The 15489-nt window shown below is 41.7% G+C and overlaps 2 protein-coding genes across 7 annotated transcripts in view; one reads left to right on the top strand and one right to left on the bottom strand.

Annotated features, from left to right (window-relative positions):
* The window catches only part of Fgd6 (FYVE, RhoGEF and PH domain containing 6), a 111635-nt gene extending 102107 nt beyond the window's left edge, over positions 1–9528 (bottom strand). Inside the window, exons 1-2 of the mRNA XM_055627763.1 lie at positions 9315–9528; positions 217–2602 (exon numbers count right to left, since the gene is read on the bottom strand). Coding sequence (XP_055483738.1) covers positions 217–2602; positions 9315–9330 — 2402 coding nt within the window. The 5' untranslated portion in view covers positions 9331–9528. The remainder of the gene's footprint in view (positions 1–216; positions 2603–9314) is intronic.
* Vezt (vezatin, adherens junctions transmembrane protein) overlaps positions 9335–15489 on the top strand; it is a 60814-nt gene continuing 54659 nt past the window's right edge. For 5 of the 6 annotated variants that reach the window (XM_055627765.1, XM_055627766.1, XM_055627764.1 and 2 more), the window contains exon 1: positions 9846–9959. In XM_055627765.1, coding sequence (XP_055483740.1) covers positions 9924–9959 — 36 coding nt within the window. In that variant the 5' untranslated portion in view covers positions 9846–9923. Of the gene's footprint in view, positions 9377–9845; positions 9960–15489 lie in introns of those variants that run through there. The other variant, XM_055627767.1, reaches the window with a different exon arrangement.

Below are 15489 nucleotides of genomic sequence, written 5' to 3'. Positions count from 1 at the left end.
TAATGCTACTATTTAAAGTCTTTGACTGACTACTAAAGTATTACAAGCTTGCAATATACTCCTTCCTACTATATGACACAGAACTGCTTTCATCTACATGTTTTCAATCAGTTCCTCAATTGTTGATTTTCCCCAAGTCCTGTATCACAGAGCTCTGCAGGGCTAATTACAACGATGCATGCAAAAGTGCAGGTCTAGCTGACACCTACATATTACCTGGGAGGCTGATGTCTAGGATCAAGTTGCAGCTGGCCATCTGGAACATCATAAGGCTCTTGTACTTCATACAGATTTGCATCAGTGTCCTCCATGCTGCTGGAGTTCTGCCATCCCACCTCTGGAGCTTTCCTTCCAGCCATGACAAAGGGCAAATTCTCATACTCTGGAATTTCCTCATAATGGCGGACATTTTCATACTCTGGCATGCAGTCACTTGTAGTAGACTTGTAAGACACAGGACAGGAGGAGTCCCTGGAGAGCATCTGGTCATCCAAAGACTCAGCTCTTTGACCATTACCGGCACTGGTCTGGCCCCAAGATTTCACCTTTTGAGATACCAGGCTGCAGTTTTCTGCAGAATATGCCTTGGCGGGTTTACGTCTCTTTTCGTCTCCTGTCACTGAACCTTGCCAATCACTTTCCTGCCCTTTCAGCTCTCTATTGAGCATATGTCCTGTCGTGACATCCCCATGTTGGCAGCTTTTCGACCTAAATTTCTGGAAGTCACTCTTTATAAAACCAATGGAAAGTTTCACATTCATCAACTTTTTAAGAGAAATTTTCTTTGGAGGTTCCTTGCATGGTTTATTGCACCGGTCTGTCTCCACAGCAGACAGTGATTTTGCTCTTGGCTTGGTAAGGGAAATAGAAGGCTCATTATTTAAGGATAAAGTGACAAGCCTCAAGGCTTCTGGGCTCCCTGAGAAAGGCAAAATAGGATGAGGTAACTTCCACACTGGCTTTTCAGAAGTAAGGTTGGGCATATCAGAGGAGGATGGTGATAACCCATGGTTTGAGGGACCCAAGTGTTGAAGGTGTTTCTTTTGCAGACCTTTCTCTGAATTTGTTTCTTTATTTGAAGAGTACGAGTTTTTTTCTACAAGTTCCTCCGAAGCAGCCTTTTTAAGCACTCCTGCAGCAGGCAGGCTGTGTCTCTGTGGCTTTGGGGGAACAATTTTAGAGGAAGATTCCTTTTGTATCTGAGAAACTGACAATTCCGTGTTACAGGTAGTTGGCGGATGTTCAGTGCAGGCTAATTTGACTTGCTTAGGCAAGCTCAAAGACTGAGTACTGCATTGTAAAAAAGCAGGCTCGCTGTCTGCAGCAGGTAACGTACTAGAACCATCTTCCGTCGTGCTGTCAGAACTCAACACAGAGTCTGTGTCTAAAGAAGGTGCCACTTTCTCAAAAGAAGTTGTTTCATGAGCCACAGCTCTCTGAGAGTTGGCTGAGTCTTGTCTGTCGCCATTGGAATCAGTGGTCAATGCCCTTTTATTTGCTAGCTTCACTTTGTCCACTTGTCCCTGACTAAACAAAGCATTCTGATGAAGAACACTGTCTTTATTGTTTTTCAAACTATCTTCAAGGAGACAAGAAGAGCCATTGTGTGAATTCTCTGGCTCTTCTGTACTTTCACTAGGAGTCTCTACATATTTTTGGCGCCGCAGGCGAGCGGCATGTGTCCTTCTGGGCTTGGGAGTTGGAAACTTTGAGGTATAAGGTAATAAGTGGATTTCTACAGGACCAAGATCATTGACCTCTGTCTTCTTACTACTGGTCCCATCTGAAGATATCCTTTTGTCATCCAGTGCACACGAGTGAAGGTGACTGTGACTGTCCACACTGCCACCTTGACTAGTCTCAAAATTTTCAGTTTCATCCCTAGGAAGTTGTGGGTGGCAGCTGTCGTGAGCAGAAACTTTTTCAAAGCTGGATGGGGAAGGGGACAGATCTGCAAATTCAATCCTGATCTGTCTGCTGCAACTATAGTCACCATTCATTTCTGGGTTGTTTGGGGATCTGTGCTTCCTTGGGGAGCTACAAGGTGATTGCGGCTGTGTGAGAACCTCTTTGAGTTTCTCCTCTAAGATGTTTGCCTTTATGACAACTCCACTCTGGCTCCAGCACTTTTCACCACCAGAATCCCATCTAATCCCCCTCTTTGCAGTTAAGGAGGACTCACCATTTTTACTATTCTCTAAGTTTTCTTTCATTCCCAGAGGCTCTAAAACAAGCTGCTTTGCACACAGACTTTCTCTATTCCCAGGCTCATGAATATACACAGAACTGCATGAACACGTTGGTAAAATATAATCACTGTGTGGATTGCCGACATCTTTGCAATTAAACTTGTCAGTGCTTTTGGGTGGTGCTGGCTCCCGTTCCTCCAGTGTGGGGTTCTTTGACAGTGACTGCTTGATGTCTTGAACAACAGAGTTTGTCAGAACTTTTGGTTTCGGTGCAATTGCTGGTTTAGTTTTCTTTGTTAACCGTGGAACACTAGCATTTACAACGTCTGGTTTAGGTGCAATAGGAGGAGGAGTTGGTTTGTTATTGGTCCCCACTAACTTTGGCTTGGGAGCCAATGGTGGCTTCTTAAGCTCTAGAAAGGAAAATGTAATATTTAGATGATGAAGTAGACAAGCACAAGAGGATATTACAAAAAATACATAACATTTTACTGTTTTTTTTTTTTTTTTTTTTTTTTTTTAATTTTCTGTGACACGGTCTTGCTATGCAGCCCTGGCTGGCTTGGTACCTACTAGGTATTTCAGGCTGGTACTCCTGCCTTTCTAAGACTAAAAGCATGCAACATCATGCTTGTTGAATAACATTTTTTAACAATATGACCTTTCATTTTATTAGGCAGATTACATTATCTTATACAGTCAACAGTAATTCTTATTACTCTTGAAAATTCCTGAAATTGTCAAGTCCTAGTGTAACACAGCTTTGTATGTACTGCACATTTCTTAGTTAATCCACTGCTAATTTTCCTCTATCTTTGACATCAGTTAAATCACTGGCTTTTATTTAGTGGCTCTACACGGTGTCTTCAGCTTATCCACGGGGTAGTAAGAGCTTCCTACAATATGCAACTCACCAAGTTTCTCATGTAAATAAGCAGCACTATTCTGTGATACAACATAACATCTGCTATAAAGAGTATCTACCTAATAAAACCCCCAAAACATTCTGAAAAATGAATGTGGAAAGCAGACATTTTCTACCCTAAAAAGCAAAACAAAACAAACAAACAAAAAAACCTGAAAGTAAATTCACTAGTATTAATTAGGGTTCATAACGAGGCTGGTATTTCTCTGTCCAAAGATCAATTGGGAATTTCATATTTCTTCATAGAGCTTTATTTTATCACATGTCCAGGCCTGGCTCCAGATCAAGCAAATGGAGAGTATCTGAAGATACAATCTGTACATTTGTATCTCATTTCCCATGGGTGACTGACTAAGTCTTTCTCATCCCTTACCAGCTAGCACTATGTGTTTGTATGTTTCATTTCTCTGAGCAAGGGTATCATGATGAGACCAGGTTGTCCTCAGACTCACATCCTTCTGCTTTCGTGTCCTGGGTGCTGGAATTTTGGCCTGTATCATCAGCCCAGCATTAGAGGATGGCCACGAGTTCTGGGGTAGCAATTCTTCCTCACCACACATTACCTAGTATACAATGCTGCATTTGGGCAGGCCGGCTCTTCGCCTACATGAACTTGACAACAGCTTTACACAAAAGACCCTAGTAAGGGAGCTTGAGAGATGGCGCTGTGGCTTAGCATGGTCTCAATTCAAACAAGAGGGGCAGAATGTGGTTCCAGCATTCACATCAAGAAGTTTACAACTTGTAACTCCAGCTCAAAGGGATGTGACACCCTCTCCCAGCCTTCATAGGCACCTGAACTCATATCTGAACATATAGTCAAATAGACACACATAAACACAAACAAAACAAGAAATAAATCATTTTTTAAAAGACCCATAAATCTAAAAATGAAACACACAGACTATTTTCTCTTAAGTTCCTTTAGAAACTTTTATTGGTCAGTCATGCTCCCCTGAGGGGACCTGAGTTCAAACACATTTATCTTATACTTCTTAAATTAGCTTCTTCAACAGGATCTAATACTTAAAAAGAAAAAAAAAAAAAAAAAACTTCTTTATAAAACAATCTCAAAATGCATGCTGCACAGGACTGTTTGACATTGTTCCATTTGCTAGCACACATAGCAGCTTTGATTATTTGGTGTTGATTTTCTCTTCAACAAAGGAAATTAGTCATATAACAGTCAGGAAAATATTACATGGAACTGAGTAAAAAGAATATAAAAAGCAGAGTGCTCTACTTCCTTTTCCTAAGCAAAGAGGAATTTCTCAAACTCCAGGATCATATGCAGCAAGATCTTTTTGCAGATGCCGTCTAAAACTCAATTCCTAAGCATAATGTTATCAAAATGAAGCCAATGAATTTTCAAACTGATACAAATCTTCAAAGCAAGAAGTTTTCAGTTAGCTGCCCAATATACACGTTATTAGCCCGAGGTTTGGTTCTTCTATTTTTTGGCAAAAGCCTATTGGTAAAACTTGCAGAAATAGCATGCTAACTTAAATTCCCCATCCATCAAGTCAAATCTTAAGGGAAAGTACGAGTGCCTGAGGGCTTGTCTCAGTCTCCCTTCTTATTCAATAAAAGCTGACAGCCTGTCACACTGATTTCCTTTCTGTTACTCTTAAAACAGCCTGCCTCTGGGACTTTTCAAAGAATTAAAAATATGAGTTTTTACAAGATTAAATGAGTTCTGGAGAACAGCTACTACAATGTTCTTAACATTTCTGAACTGTATGCCTCAAAATAGTTAAGATGGCTGGGCATGGTGGTGCATGCCTGGAATCCCAGTACTTGCTACTCCAGAAACTGAGATAGGAGGATTGTTGTGAGTTTGAGGCTAGCCTGGCCTATACAGTGAGATTCTGCCTTCCCTCCTACCCCCCCCCAAAAAAAAACAAAAACAAAAACAAAAAAGGGTAGGATGTTCTATTTTACCACAATTAAAAAGAAACTCAGGGCAGCTAGAAGTTTACCAGATAAAGGTACTTGCCACACAAACATGGCGACCTGAGCTCAATTCCTAGAACACATGTAAAGGTAGAATGAAACTTGTCTCCACCAAGCTATTCTCTAATCTTCATATGCCCACACACATACACCCAAGCACAACATACAACACATAACACACAACACACACACAAATAATAATAGTAATTTTTAGTGTTTTTTTTTAAGAGACATTTTAGCAGGCAGTCATGGTAAATGCCTTTAAATGCCATTAATCCCAGCACTCAGGAGGCAGAAGCAAGTGGATCTCTGAGTTTGAGGCCAACCTGGTCTACAGAGTGAGTTCCAGGGTCATAGCTACACAGAGAATCCCTGTCTTGAAAAACCAGGAAAAAAAAAAAAAGAAGGAAGGAAGATTTCATCTTCTTAAATCTTTTACACGCTGACCTTAGAGTAGGTCAGAAGGTCCAAGGTCATTTAACCAACTCATTTGGCTTGTCCCTGAAAACATATTACTACCACTGACTTGGTTGCTATTGTTTTGTCATGTATCCCCACGCTGACCTCAAGTTCTCACTCTTCCAGCTCAGCCTCCCTAAAGCATTTTATTACTCTCTAGTACCAATTTTAGCCCTTCCTTCCACCCTACTGCCTCACCCTCTCTAAACCATAATTAATCTCTAGTACCAATTCCAGCCCTTCCTTTGAGTCTGATTCCAAGAGACAAATTCCTGTTCTGTCTTAACGTCACAGAGAGTAAGTTAACTGCATATAAGCCAACACTGACTCCCAGTAAACTCGGCACAGGACTGTGTTCTAAAGCAGCGGTTCTCAGTCTTCCAGATGCTGTGACCCTTTAATCCAGTTCCTCGTGTTGTAGTGACTCCCAACCATAGAATTATTTCGTTGCTACCTCCTAACTATAATTTTTCTACTGTTACAAACATCTGATATGCAGGACACCATATGTAAACCCAAAGGAGTTGCAACCCACAGGTTGAGAACCAGGGTTCTAAAGCCTTTACTGCATGTATAGTCATTAAATAACTGTGAACTTGGTTGAGAACCAGGGTTCTTAAGCCTTTATTGCATGTATAGTCATTAAATAACTGTGAACTTGGACTTACTATCATTAGTTGTTAGTTACCTGTGTGTTCAAGTGGAAGAAGTTAATACTCAAAAAGTCCAGCTTATTCATGGCCTTATTCACTGCTGTGTTCCCAGAGCTGGAAAAAATGGGCCTAAGAATAAACAGCAGCCACATATACACCATTAATATGTCTCAGTGACAGAAAAGTTCTTTTATTGTTAACTTCAGTATCCAATTTAACATCAAACGGTGTTCTGAAGGCTGAAGAGATGGCTCAGGGGTTTAAGAATAAAGAACATACTCTTCTTATAGAAGACCTGAGTTCAGCTACCAGCACCCACGTGGCCAGGGTAGGGACTGGGGATTGGACAGAGCTGGGGAGGGTTCTACAACTGTTTGCAATTTCAATTCTATTGGATCCAGCAAACTTCTTTGAACCCTACTGGCACCATGTTCACACATGCACAAGCCTCTACCCAGCACACACAAATATACACACATATTTTAAAAATAAATCTTGAAAAGTGATGTTTTGAAAAGGGAGTGGAATAAACTTCAATAGAATTATTGTGCAATTCCTTAATGACTAATAGGAACAAGTGTGTGCCAAGTCACTGGTACAGCAACATACAAAATATTTCTTCACTATTATTTCTTTAGTTTTAGTTTTTGGACACAGGCTTTGCAATGCAGCTCTGGAAATCCCTGAAACTCCAGTCTTCCTGGCTCACCCTCTCTAGTGCTGGAATTACAGGGGTGCAATACCATATCAGCTCCATAGATATTTTTAAATTATCTATTATTTGTGTGAGGGGTACGTGGGTATTCCATATCATACACATGTTAGATAACACATCCATTCATTGTGTGAGTCCCAGTGACCAAACTCAGGTCATCAGGCTAACCACCATCAGCAAGAGCCTAACCCACTGAGCCATCTCACTGCTCATTATTTTTAATGGCTCTAGTTTAAAAGAAGCATGTCTCAAAACAATACTAAGGCATTACATTATGATCTATTCCAATGTCAAACCTTGAAACCAGTACACAATGTTTGGAAATGAATCCTGCACCTCTGGCTCCTGACACTGTATTAACAATCAGACCCAAATGCTTCTTTAGAGCAATGCAGCAAATCTTTTATTTACACAGCTGTTTGGCTCCAGGGGAAATCTAAGGTAGAAAAGTGAAGAATCAGGACCATTTTACTGTTATAAACAGATACGTCATCTGTTACACACAGGTGGCCTTGGATCATTCATACACTCATTCTCTTGGCTATCCCACCAGCCCCAAAGCAACAGAGCACAGGCATTAATGAAAGAGTGAAATGTAAATACACAATATGATAGATAAACAGACTTTTAATTATCTTTCTTTTTTATGTACTACCTAAGATACTTCCAAAATCTCTTTATTTGCCCACTCTTCAACAGATGCAGAAACAAACAAACAAAAACAAAGCAAGCTCTTCTTCTTAAATCTTGTACAACATCGCCCTAATCTTAATTAGGTCAACCTTCCCAAATACACTGGAATGGTATTCTGTTCCATGAGTAACTTTCTCCAAAGCTTTAATAAATGTCATTGTTATGACCCCACCCACATGGCTTGAGAGGACGATGTATATATAAATTTATCAAAATGGGGTGGAAAGAAAAACCTCAGTCCTTTTCCATATCCCCTAGACATATGAAAAAAATTAAAATAAATCTTATTGGATTGGTGGGCAAAAAAGTGGTTAATTTTTCTCAGCAAGCCATGGTTAAAAAAAAAAAAAAAAAAAAAACTAACTCAGACACAGGAAGTGTCTCTTCTAAATACCACAAAAATGCTGTGGATTTCCTTAATTGTAAAGTTGATAAGTATAAAAATAGCTAGCCCTGTTCTAGAATGAAACAATCATAAACTTCCAGAGTGAATCCTAGAAATTTTAATTAATTTTTTGATTTTTATTTAAAATTAATTATATTTAGTAATTTTTAAAAGTTGAATAATGGTGAGGCACAGAAATTTGGGCTGAAAACAATCCGTTGGGTAAATGGAATGCATCCCAAAATTAAGAGAAACGTTTGTAGTTCTGACAGCACACGATGATCACGTGAACGAATATACATAACATCAAAGAGAAAAGGGTCTCCATCAGCCTCTTGCTTTCTTATTGCTACTAATTTCTTGCTTGTTTCATGTAATCTGATTACGCCTAGCAGTGTGACTCCTCCAAGGCTTTAGAAATATAAATCAGAACATTTCGTGTGTGCGCTCTTTGACAGTTTCAAGTTGCAGGAATTTTAAACAAATGCCAAAGAAAGCAAAGAGAATTTAATCTCATACTTGTGCTTATTCTAGACGTAGCTGAGGTTTAGCTTTAAACTCTTTTACTACAAAATCTCTCATCAAAGGTTCTGCAAATGTGGATAAAGATGTTTTAAAAAATATTTCATACCTTATTAAATTCTGCTTGTAAAAATAAGTTATGTTCTTATAAAGAGACTGTAACTAACATCACTTGAACACTTCCGTTTGGGAAAAATAAAAACTGCTCCTTAAGGATGTTTCGCAATACAACGACCAGAAATGCTTAAATACACACAAAGGTAGGCAAAGGCTTTGTCATTAGGCTGATTGGAAAGGGGGCAGACAGAAAGTGAGACTTTGTTTATGCTATCCAGGTAAGAGCAGGGAGGGCGGGGAGAAAAAGACGAAGATGAGCAAAAAAACCAAACCCCAACAAAAAACAAACAAAAGGGGGGGCTGTGTTTCACTTGGGAGGGGTGCTGCTTGTTCTGCTCTGCGGCGCACACTCAGGTAATGAAACACCAGGGTGAGAACGGCTCTGTTTAAGCCTCCTCTCCGGTGCGAAGAGTTTCAGTCGGTAAATTCTAGGTTTCAGGGCGACTCGGGCTAGAGGAGGGGTCCCCTCGCCGGAAAGCCGTCCCGGCTGGGACTCTGGGAGTCCTCGGCGCCGGACCGACGCTCCGCACCCCGCGCGCAGGCGACAGCGCCGGAGCCGCTCCGCCCGAGCCAGGTCCGCGGCGCCGCTCGACGGCGGGCTGCGACGGGGCGTCCCGGGGGCTCCCATCGCAGGCGCGAGCGACCGGCCCCTCGCCGGCCACCCGGGGAGCAACTTCCCAGCCCGGCGCGGGCGACCACTCACCCGCGGCAGAAGTCATGACTGCCCCGCGCAGCTCACGTCCTCAGTCCATGGCTCCCGGTCAGGTCAGTCCACGCGCCCCAGAGGCTGAGCAGGAGACGCAAGTCCCCGCCGCGGCCACATTTCGGCCCGACAGCCTGAGCGCCTCACAAAGGACGGACGCCGGCTCCCGCGACCGTCCGGCTCTCCCGAGCGCTCGCTGCAGGCGACGGGAGGACGTGCACGAGCGCCGCTCAGCCGCGCTCCGGGACGGCCGCCAGGCGCGCGCACGGCAGGAGCTCCCCGCGGCGTCGCGGACGCGCGCCCCTCCTCAACCACGAAGAAAAATCCGCGCTCCGGGCGCCCCCTGGTAGTCCGGGGATGTAAAAGGCAGACAAAAGCCGTAGCTCTCTCCAATAGGAGCTCGGGAACGTCCGCCTGCTCCCGCCCCTTCAGCCTACACGCTCACCCTCTGCTCCAATGAGCAGATGGGAAGGGGGCGTGAGTCGCGAGGCATGCCGGTAGTTGTAGTTTTCAGTGCCCCCTGAGGTGGGCAGGAGCTGAAGCTGGGTGCTGACTGCCCTCCTGCCTTCATTTCCCATCGTGCTGAGGCGGGTGGTATGGCGGAGAAGGATGACACCGGAGTTTGACGAAGAGGTGGTTTTTGAGGTGAGGAGAAAATGGCGGGCAGCGTGGACCGTCTTTGTTCCAGAAGAGCTAAGGGAAAAGCGAGGAGGCAAAGCGATTCAGAGGGAAGCGATCGGGTGACGCGCGCCTGCGGGCCTGGGTCACCCAGTCTCCGCTATTTCGGGGCCTACTGGCTGCAGACGACTGACAGGTATAGCCAACGGGGTCCTGGTATGGCTGGCTTCTGCTCCAAGCTCGCCCAGCATTCCCAGACCTGGCACAGTTGACCGGCCCTGGGCGAGAGCACTGTTCAATCCTTACCCCAAGGCTGCACCGCCCCGGACTGCACCTCGCTGGGGCGGGGCCGAAACGTGCTGGTTACACTCTATACTCCTTAGCCTCCTCCCTTTTATCCTTGATTTTTGCGGTTATGTTATCCAGAAGTGTCTCGGGTCATCATCATCATAATCATCATCAAGGCGTGGCCTTTGGAATGCAGGCAGCAGGTGCCAGTTTTCTATCTGGGTTTAAGGTCTCTCGAGTGTGAGACCTGTGGTCAATGGAGAGGGGTCTGGAGTCTCAGCACCTAGGTTCCATTCTTTTGTCCTTGCTGTTGCGCTAGGTGTAGCCAGTTATGAATGGAAGCTCTGGTCTGGATGGGAATGCTTTTGTGTAGGACTATTTTAAGATGTCTCTGCCATCTTGAATTTAAAAAATAAATAGTCTAGTGTTTTTAATTCCATTTTTTCCCATCAGACAGGTGTTTATGTATGTATTGAATATGGATGCCTTACTTTCCCTCAAGCCAACTAGATTTTAGGAAATTAAGACAAGAAAAAGAAAAGAAATTCCCCATGCTGTACAATGGGAGAGTGAGATACGGTACAGAATGTACAGCGTTGAGATATGTACAGTCAATGGAAGGTTAATTTGGAAACCATTGTCTGTTCTTAGCACTTTAGAAACTACACCCAGAAAATGATGCTCTAAATAGATCTTCAACTATCAATGAAATTAGAAAGATGGATGAGAGAGAATGTACAACAGGAAAAGGATTTTGTGTATGCCAAGGATTGGGGTCGGGTGACAGTACTTAATGAGCAGTTTTAGAGGCTGGAGTAGGGAGGATTACCATGTAAAATGACATGATGTACCTATTACATTCAAGTGGGAAATATGATTATTTTGCAATAATGAAGGGTCTAGGTATGAGTTCAATAGAGAGGACAAAGGCATACGTTTTGGAAATCAGAAAAATAAATGAATAACTTGGACTGTCATGTCTAATAAGAAATTGAGGGAAGGGCTACAGATTAAGTGTGGGAGATAAAGGGGAGACAAAATAGATGACTGAATTTTTTTTAACCATCTTTCTTTGATTTATGGACATAATAAATGTCTTTTTGGTGTTTTGGTTTTTATTGGGCTGGGAATGTAGCTCCGTTGGTAGAGTGCTTGCCTTTCATGCACAAGTTCCATGGTTCAGTAGCCAGCACCAGATGAACCTGACAGGGTGGTATACCAATGTTGTGACTCCAGCACTCAAAAGGTGATGGGAGGCTCACAAGAACGTCAGAGTTATCAGCTGCTTAGTGAGTTGGAGACTAACGGGAGGTATGAGAGACCTTGTATCAAAAGCATATCTAACACGATATATCTTGTTATAAAAAATAAAACAAAAAATGTTCTTGGAAGTTTTTCTGTTCAAATGTATAACTGTTTGTGTGATTTTTTTTTTTAACATGAAAGATATACCACAAAGTTTTTGACCATACTTTTACTTGAATTTAAATTTGTCATTAATCTGGTCTCCCTCCTTATTTCTTTTTTGGTTTTTGTTTGTTTGCTTGAGACAAAAAGGATCTTTGTATGTGATCCAAGCTGGTCTTGAACTGACTCCCCCATCCTAGCCTCCTGAGTATCTGGGAATAGAGGTGTATCCCATCGTGCCTCACGATAATAACATTATGGTGATTAAATTTACATTTATAGATTTATTAGCCATTTAAGATACATTTATTTATTTATGATTTGGTGGTAGGGATTGAACCCAGGACTTTTGCATGCTTGGCTACACCTTCAGCCTAGCCTTTTAAAAGTTGATTTCCATGAATTCTTTTTTGTTTGTTTGTTTGTTTTGTTTTATTCCGAAGCACATTTCTTTGTGTGGGGAAATATTGCCTGTGTATGTCTTTTGCATACTTTGCATGTGTGTCTATACATTACATGTGTGCTTAGAGCTCTTGGACACTAGAAGAGGGTATGGGATTCCCTACAATGAGAGTTACAGACGGTTGTGAGCCAACATGTGGGTGTTGGTAATTGAACCTCAGACCTCTGTAAGAGCAATCAGTGCTCTTAACACCTCTGCTGCCCCTGCATGAATTATTCATCTGTTACTTTGCCATTATCATATCTGTAGACATACTTTTCCTGCCTTCTGCTTAACGTTTGATCATTGTCACATACTCAAGATAGTGTACTTAAGAAATGTCCACGGACTGAGAGTATACACATTGATGGATGTTCAAATAATAAATGGGACAGCACTAACATGAACGCCTCCTTCCTGCTGTTCTTCAGTTACTAGTCCCCACACCCAAGGAAAAACCAATCTTCAGAACTGTAATAAGTAATCTAGATTAGTTCCATCCTCTCTTACTGTTTACACACTGTGAAGTTTCATTTACATGCTCTTACTGTGTCTGTCTTCTTTTCCTTTTTCTTTCTTTTTTTCCTTCTGGCTTTGGAGATTCAGTTATATGCTTACCTGTGCATTTTATTTTGGTACAGTATTTTTCATGTGACTGTATGGCTCTTTTTAATCAGGTCTTCTGACGGCATACATTAGGTAGTTTCTGCTTTGAAATTAATTTATTGAGAACCTTTCAGTGTGTAGTTTTATTAAGCATTTTTTTGTTGGATGTATACTTAAAAGTGAAAATACTGGATTATAGAAAAGATATATATTTGCTTTACATAGATGTTGTCAGGCATCATTCCAAGAAATTATCAAAACTGTCAGCAGTGTGTAAGAGGTCTTGTTGTGCCATGTCCTAACCAGCGCTTTTTTTTTTCTTATGGAGGAAACATTTAATTGAGGCTGGCCTACAGTTTCAGAGGTTTACTTTAGTCCATGATTCTCATGGCGGGAAGCATGGTGATGCTCAGGCAGACGTGCGTGGTGCTGGAAAAGGAGCTAAGAGTTCTGCATCTTGAGCCTTAGGCAGCAGGAAGTGAAGAGGCTTGAGCTTCTGAGACATTGAAGCCCACTCACTAGTAGCTCACCATCTCCAACAAAGCCACACCTTCTCCAGGGCTACACCCCATAATAATGCCACTTCTTTTGGGCCTATGGATGCCATTTTCTTTCCACCCACCATACCAAGCATTTGGGTCTTTCTCCATTAGCTCCTTCAGCTTTAGCACAAGAGAAATACAGAGATGAGAGTCATTAAGAATAGCAAATGAGATTCTCAACCTGATGAAAATCAGGGTAGGTGGGTTCTTGGAGCTTGAAAGAGCTTTAGAGACTCTTACATAACTCTTTCAGATGTATATTAATATCTCGGTGTGATTGGCATTTCATTATCTCTGGTCTAGAACTTAAGTTGTTTCCTGACGTGTTTAATGACCACTGTGAGTCTTTCCATTGGTTCCCTCTTACTATTAAAGAAACTGCATACATAGGCTACAGGTCCTTATTTGTCTATCTACCCTGCACCCCTTAGGGTGTACGTATGTGGCTTCTGCACATTTGTAACAATAAATTTGTATTACATTTCTGTGTGTGTACATGTACACATGGAGGTGAAAAGACAATTTGCAAATGTCAACTGCACACTTCCACTGTGTAGCCCCTTGGAATCAAACTCCGTGAGGACCTTTGCCCCTGAGCCATCTCAGTAACAGCTTCTGCATTCTTAACAGTTTATTTCAAAGAACACAATCTCCTAAAATCATTAAAATACACTTACTCTTTTCTTCTTTTATGGTTAGTGCTCGAAATACTCAAAAAGATGTTTTCTCAAAAAGCTTTATTTGACCTTGTGTAATTTATCTACCATTTCCCCCCATATGGATATCTGGTTGGCCTGGCATCATCCTTTCCCCCAATAAAATATATTGTCTTTGTTGTAAATCAAAGTGCCATTGTCTTTTATTGAGACAGGCCTTACTGTGTAGCCCTGGTTGGCCTGGAACTCACTATATAGACCAGTCTGGCTCAGACTCATAGAGGTGGTGTCTTGCTTCCTGAATGCTGGCACCACCACATTTCACATCCCCACCCGTTTTTTTGTTTTGTTTTGTTTTGTTTTTAAGTTTTGGAAAGCAAAGTCTCACTGTGTAAGCCAGGTTTTCCTCAAAAACTGGTGATCCTCCTGCCTCAGTCTCCAAAGTGGATTACAATCATGTGCTCTCACCACTGGGCAAGTTTTTGCTTTCTTTCCCCTTTTGTCATATGATTTTCATTATGCCTTTTGGCTGTTCCTGACTCACTGTTCTATATGACTTCTAAAATGATGAGCCTGTGCATTTCAGCTCTCAACAAGCCTAGTGAGATTTTGTTTGAAATCACATTAAACCCATAGATTAGTTTTGGGAAATCTGACATCTTTGTAATATAGAATCTTCTAACCCAAAACGCTTATCTCTTACCTTTTGTTTTTGTTGTTTCATATGGAACCAAGAACTTGGTACATGTTAAACATATTCTCTATATCCATCTGTACGTTCAGCTGTGTACAGCTAATCAAATTCTCAGTCAGCCTCCCATCTCTTGTTGTGTTCTAACACTGATTTTACAACCTTCCTTGAAACTATAGCTAAGTTGACCCTTAAAGATAGTCATTTGCTTAGAAGGGGTGAATATATTCTATTAGTCTCTTTTATTGTTATTAGTTTGTATGTTGAATTTTTTTTTTTGAGAGATGTTATAGTAGGTGGATTCTGAAGCAGGAGGTGCTATTTCAGCTATTCATTAGTTAATGTCACTTTGAGCAAGTCACTTATCTCAGCTTCAAGTTCCTCAATAGTGTGTAGAAATAATAAAATCTACTTCAGAGACTAATGGTGGATATTAAATGACTGACTCTAACAATTGCTTAGGTTAGGACCTGGCACATTATAAGCAGATTATTCAGCAGATGTAATTAGAGTTTTCTAGCAAATTGTCCTATATCAGAGTTAATACATTTTCCCCCTTTGTTATTTTGGGATGGTGTTTAAATATGTAGCCCAGGTTGGCTTTGGACTCATGCCAAGGCTGCATTTGTGCAATCACCACATCCAGCTGTCCGTTTTGAAACAGGGTCTCACTGTGAAGCCCTGGCTGGCCTAGAATTTGCCAGTCAGCCCAGGCTGGCTTCAGACTCACAAAGATCTACCTGCCTCTGCTTCCCTCACAAGTGCTGCATGACCAACAAGCTTTTCTTTTTAGGAGTAATTCCTTAGCTTTTAGTCTCGTTTATAAGACAAAACTAATTAGAACTTATTATAGACAATGTTTTTTTATGCCTTTTCTTTTTATAGTCTATCATTAGTTTCAGCTTATCAGATAGACAATTTAAAG

Source organism: Psammomys obesus, unplaced genomic scaffold, assembly GCF_907164565.1.
Source record: "Psammomys obesus unplaced genomic scaffold, mPsaObe1.curated_primary_1811, whole genome shotgun sequence".
In the NCBI taxonomy this organism is placed as follows: domain Eukaryota; kingdom Metazoa; phylum Chordata; class Mammalia; order Rodentia; family Muridae; genus Psammomys; species Psammomys obesus.
This window is presented reverse-complemented; position numbering and strand designations above follow the sequence as displayed.